This window comes from Microtus ochrogaster, unplaced genomic scaffold (assembly GCF_000317375.1).
Source record: "Microtus ochrogaster isolate Prairie Vole_2 unplaced genomic scaffold, MicOch1.0 UNK178, whole genome shotgun sequence".
In the NCBI taxonomy this organism is placed as follows: Eukaryota; Metazoa; Chordata; class Mammalia; order Rodentia; family Cricetidae; genus Microtus; species Microtus ochrogaster.
The window spans coordinates 120,027-125,928 of NW_004949276.1; the positions used below are offsets into that span (position 1 = coordinate 120,027).

Here is a 5,902-nt window from a genome sequence, read left to right on the forward strand (position 1 = left end):
TAGGCCTTGTTTTTCAGCTTCCTCTGTAGTTCTATGTGAAGATTGGTAAATCAGTTTTTACTTGTTTTATTAATAAAATATAATTTGGATATCTTGAGTTCATGGTTTTGTGATTTAGCTGGGTAAACTATCTTTGTAACAGATAAGTTATTTATAAAAATTAAAAAACTTATATTCCAAAAAAAAAGAATGGGTATATCAGATTGTTAGAACCATGTTGATATCTTATTGTGTGGATCTATGATAAGAAATCAAACACTGAATCCTTCCCTTAAATAGATGTAGAATGAGATCCTTTTGCAGATCTTTAATGACAAACAGCTTGATAGTGTGGAGAGCAACCAGGCATTAACAAAGGGCAGCTGCTAACAACCCTCAGTCTGTTTCACACTGTTTCATATTAATCTTGCAAATAGGGAAATATACATTTCTTAATAAACATAGAAACGACAGATGGATAAAATGAAACTTTACCGTGTATTCCTTATCCAGTATATCCCATACGAAAAATCTTAATTTATGCAGAGAACCTTCATGAATATAAGACCAAAGAAACATTTCAGTGCATCTAAGTTCTGTGACTGGTGCATTGGGATTCCAGAAAGTGGATGTAGTTCATACCATTTTTCACAATTCTGTAAAATATTTTCTACAGATGGAAGCATTCAGACACTTTGAAGAATCTCAAAACTGCATCATAGCTAAACTAACATTCAGCAAGTACAGCAACAGGTACAAGATATGGATTTCTTTGGGTAACATGATTAAATCACTATAAAATTGATAAAATAAATCCAATTTGATGTGGGATTCCCCTCTGTATGCAGTGAATATGTTTCTTAACAGCGGTTAATAACAATCTGTTTTGTCCTATGGCAGAACACAATAGAGCAAGGTGGAAAAACTATACTTAAAGAAGGGAAAAAGAAGGCAGAGTCAGGCAGTTGCCATGTAGCTGCTGAGGAGAAAGACACCAGAATTGTACTAGAAGGCCATGCCTTCGTGGTGATTAATAGAAATTAGTTAACTTAAGATATAAGAGCTAACTAGAAATCAATCTGAGCCATCAGGGAAAAGGTGTTGCAATTAATATAGTTTCTCTGTGATTATTTATTAGGGACAGGCAGTGATAGTAAAATTAGTTTTACAAAATATAATTAAGACCATTTACTCTATGCTGCAGACATGACTCAGTAGTTGAGAGCACTAGCTTGTCTTCCAGAGGACCCATCAATTCCTAGCAACCTCTCTAACTCCAGTCAGTCATGGGCTTTTGATTATCTCTTCTACTCTTTACAGGCACCAAGCTTGTATGTGTTAAAAGGACATAATGCAGGTAAATTATCCATACACAGTACAAATATAAGAATTTTTTTTAAAATCCCTTCAAAAGAGAGGAAAAGTGGAGACTAAGGATTCACATATTACTGTAGTTTAAAGAGATTTCTCTCTCAGTTCAAGGCTGGGTCTTACTGGGAAGATTGTTTATGAATAAACACATGCTTGAAATGCTTTGTGAGATTTTTGTCTTACTAAAAATATTATAAAACAGGGATATTGTAAAATTCATTGAACAGATAACAGAGAAATAAATTTTCTCAATTTCTCCCATTGAGCATGCCACCACTCAGGGAGAAGTCTATCCCTGTGAATCAACACAACTGGGCTAAAAGTTGCATAACCAATGATTATCAAATCTTGACAATTTAATATCAAGGATTCGTCCACTAAAGAGAGACTCAAAAGTAGAGAAAAGGCACAGTCAGCCAAATAGAAGAAAACAAAACAGAGCATCAGAAAAAGGACACTCTGAGCAGCTCTCAGCTCAGGGGGAGTTCTGTAGAGAAGCTTGGCGTTCTGGAGGTGGAGGACATGCTGGTGGTGCTGGTGGAGAAGAAGTACCATGTAGCCACTGGCCCCTCCCATGGCTCCCTGAAACACAGCATCTCTCAGGACCATGAGAGAGAGAACAATCCATTTTGTTTTCTGACTTTCTTGCATAAAATAACAATAGTTGTCACCATTCTTAAGCTCTGATATATTCAGACTTGCACTTGTGACGGAATGGATTAGGTTCATACCTATTAAAGCATTGAGTATCCAAAAGAATGAAAAGAATGGAAGGATGTGCCATGCAGACTGTGGTCTGAGCTTCCTCCACCCAGATGTTCTGGGACTGATGATGATGGCCTGGACCACAGTGAGGAGACTGCTGGTGCAGATGGAGACCCCACGGGCCACCCTTGACAGGTAAATGAGGATCTTGCATCCTATGTCATCTAGGAAGTTTCTCAAACCAAAATCTTCAATTGTCTTTTGCAATCCTTTTGCAAGAAGGATTACGATGTTTGTAAAAGCCAAGTGGATGAGAATAAGGTGGATGGGTTTCTTCTCAGGCCCTCCACACCAAGTGATCATATAATTCACAGAAACAGAAATGTTCCCCAGAGTGCCAAACACAGTCATGAAGAGGAAAACTATTTGCTTAATAAATTTTAAAAGCATTTCTTCCTTTATGGGTAGAAAATCTTGTATTCAGGATACAAAGAGTTTTTCAGGAAGGCATCAGTAATTCTAGATATTTATCTGAAAAACATTTCACATAATAGCATTTTCTGGTATACGAGAGTCGGTGATGGACACATGTGCTGCTGTAGACTGAGTCCCTGAGCTCCTCCCCTTCCCTGTAGACTCTGAGTTATGTGTGTGCCCTGGCAGGGGAACTGGAATAAAACTCTAAAGTTTTAAAAGAGATATATTTGAGTTCTATACTAGCAAAATTGCCTTGTTAAAATGTGTATTTGTGTGTGCCTGTCTGTCAGTCTGTCTGTGTACATGCATGGAATAACAAGTTAACTCTCAACACAACTGAATTGTACTGCAAGTTTCCCCAACCAAATTCTTCCTTTTCTTTCTCTATTTCATCATATTTCTCCACTGAATTTCCAAACACACAGGTGACTTTCTTATTTGTATCTTAATTACTGTAACAATGTCTAGATTTACATTTGTCTTCAAAGATTTATAACTTCAATTTCTACATCCTAATATTTTTAAAGTTTGTATGTTCACCATTCTATGATTTCACTCAATACAAATATTCACTAGTCTTTTTTAAAATGTAGTTCTCAATGTCAAGTTCAATCGCACAACTTTTTTAGATAGAGTGCTACAGTTAAAACTGAATTAATAAAATATAACCTGAAAATTTTCATGTAACTGCCAGGCTGCAGACTGGGGTGATGTCTAGTAGAACCTTGTGTTGCTTTCTAGAACAGAGGGTACCAGAGAACTGTGATCCTAGTGGATGACTTAGGGCATCTGTATCCCAGTGAGTTACCTCAGGACACATAAGGGGACATGGAATAGCTCTGAATGAGTGGATCCTAATGACCTAAACCTAAATGGGATTAATGAGGTAGTATTTACTGCCATGAGATGAGTGCAGGGTTTTTTTTGTTTCTTTTTTTATTTTATTTATTTATTGAGGATTTCTGCCTCCTCCCCACCACCGCCTCCCATTTCCCTCCCCCTCCCCCGATTAAGTCCCTCTCCCTCATCAGCTTGAAGAGCCATCAGGGTTCCCTGACCTGTGGGAAGTCCAAGGACCGCCCACCTCCATCCAGGTTTAGACCGGACAGAAATCTCAAGGTCCAAATCAGGAGCAGAATGAGTGCAGGTTTTGAGTCATGAGTCTGAGTGCAGGTTTTGAGTCATGAGTCCTCAATGTCAACTGCATGAAGCCCAGTACATGGGGGCAACTGGTGTGAGCAGGGGTTCCACTATCTAATAGTTCATGGTGCCCTTTGCTTCTGTGGGGCTTTTTGAACAGCAATTATGTCAGTTGGTATTACAGCCTGCTTTTCCTGCAACCTGTTTGTCAGACAGGCCACTTTTTATACACCAGTCTGAGCTGATTCCAGAACTTGAATCTGGGTAGGACGTTATTCCTCACGTTCTGGAGATGTATTTTCATTTCTCAGCAATTTGTGGTTAGCTTTGTGCACATTTTCTAGGAGAAGAGGAATCTGAATATTACAGTGGCTGCATGGGTTTTGTTTCTGAGTACTTGCAATGCCTCTGTTCACTGCCCTCATTCCTGTTAAACTCACAAGATTGTTTTGAATATCTATGTCCCGATGAATGACATGGCTTGAAATGACAGCTATTGCTGTCAATTGTTGCTATAGAAAAGAGTTAATTATTGCCTGTGTAAGTGAGTCCTAGAAACCCTGATATCTAGAAATATCTGTACAAATGAAATATGATTCTGATATTAATAGGAAACACGTATTGGCCCAAAAAATGTGGACCCATTTTTACCTTCTCTGATGGGCAGAGAGTTGGAGGTTGTTTAAATGATTGACAAATTTTTCTGTATGTCTCTACTTAGGATGTGATTGTTTGTTTTGTTTTTTATATTAAAATAGTTTATTTAAGTAGGTCTAGGTCTGGGCCATCCTGACAGGTAGTCAGATTATACAGATGTACAGAGCATGTCAGCCCAGATGGCATCACAGCTACTAATGCCTTTGTAAAGAAAAGCAAAAAGAGGTTCCTAAGACCATAATCCTGCCCTCTTCACACCACCATGATGCAGGCCCAGAAAAGGGTACCTAAACCAATAACCACTTGCAGTCTAACAAGAAATAAAAAGATCATATTGATAACTGGTGATTTCTAGCCTTTTGATGGACTTGCTGCACAGAATTCCAGACCTAATGAGTCCTGTTTACCTTGGATTCATACCAAAAAATACAGACTGAACATTTGACTGTTTTACTCTTTGTGACACAGAACTCATTTTGACAGTATGGTATTCAATCTACTGTTAAAATATTAGACCTAAAATCTGAGACCTCAATTTTTTCCTCAGGAAAAAAGAACTCGTTCCAAGGAATGATTAATGCCCCCCTTCAAACATGAGGATGGTGGCCTAAGGGTTTGCTGCTGCTCAGAGACTGAGACAGTTACTTAAAAGAGCAAAGTGGTTGGACTTCACACATCAAAAACACCTTTTTTCTCTTTTAATTAAAATGGTTTATAAAAAATTGTAATGTGACTAATTATGTGTTTATCATTAATTTCCACTCTAAAATTATAGTATTAACCTGGTAATATTTGTAACTGCTTTAGTTTACTATAAAAGTTTTTAAAAATGTTTGATGTCTCCTATGAGAGCTTAAATTTGACATATTTAATAAAAAATTAGACTTTAATATGACAAAAATTGTTAAAAAAAACACTCTGGACCAATTAAAAAAGACATTCCCAACCCTGGTGATCCTCCTCTCCTCTAAGTCAAAGACTGTAGGGGCATGTTTATTTACAAAACATTACCTAATTGCAGATAAACTCTCTTAGCAAAAATTTGCCTCAGAGACAGAGATCCCAGAGGAACGTTTCCTTTAATCTTTGTTTACAGAGGTCAGCAATCAGTGATGGGTTTGATCCTTTTTCCTCCCAGGCCGCTAAGACATAGACATGTATAATGAAAATACATGTATCAAATACAGCTAAGCCTGGGATATGAGAACGTGTTCAGCGAAGGCAGATATCATCATCTATTCTGCTGCAAAATTACAGGCTTTATTAAAATTAATAGAAAAGGAAGGAATTGCAGAGGCCCAAAATGTGGGCCCATTTCCACCTTGTCTTGCAGTCAGAGAGTTGGAGGTTGCTCAAATGATCAACAAGATTAGCTGCACATCTCAACTCAGGATCTGATTGCTTGGTTCCCTTAACATTAAAATAGCTCACTCAAGTAGGGTCCATGTCACCTTGACAGGTGTTCAAGAAATGCAAACGGATTTCTGCTTCTTTTGTAACTATGAGGTACCTGGGGAGTGGTTGCCTTCAGCATCCATGGTTTAGAACAGCTTACTGCTTAAACAACAAAATG

The 5,902-nt window shown here is 37.8% G+C and overlaps 1 protein-coding gene across 1 annotated transcript; it reads right to left on the reverse strand.

Moving 5' to 3' along the window:
- Nucleotides 1–1,566: 1,566 nt before the first annotated feature.
- LOC101998407 (vomeronasal type-1 receptor 4-like) lies at nt 1,567–2,615 on the reverse strand. Its single transcript, XM_005372093.2, has one exon. The coding sequence runs from the start codon at nt 2,503–2,505 to the stop codon at nt 1,567–1,569; it is 939 nt and encodes a 312-aa protein (XP_005372150.1). The 5' UTR covers nt 2,506–2,615.
- Nucleotides 2,616–5,902: the final 3,287 nt, after the last annotated feature.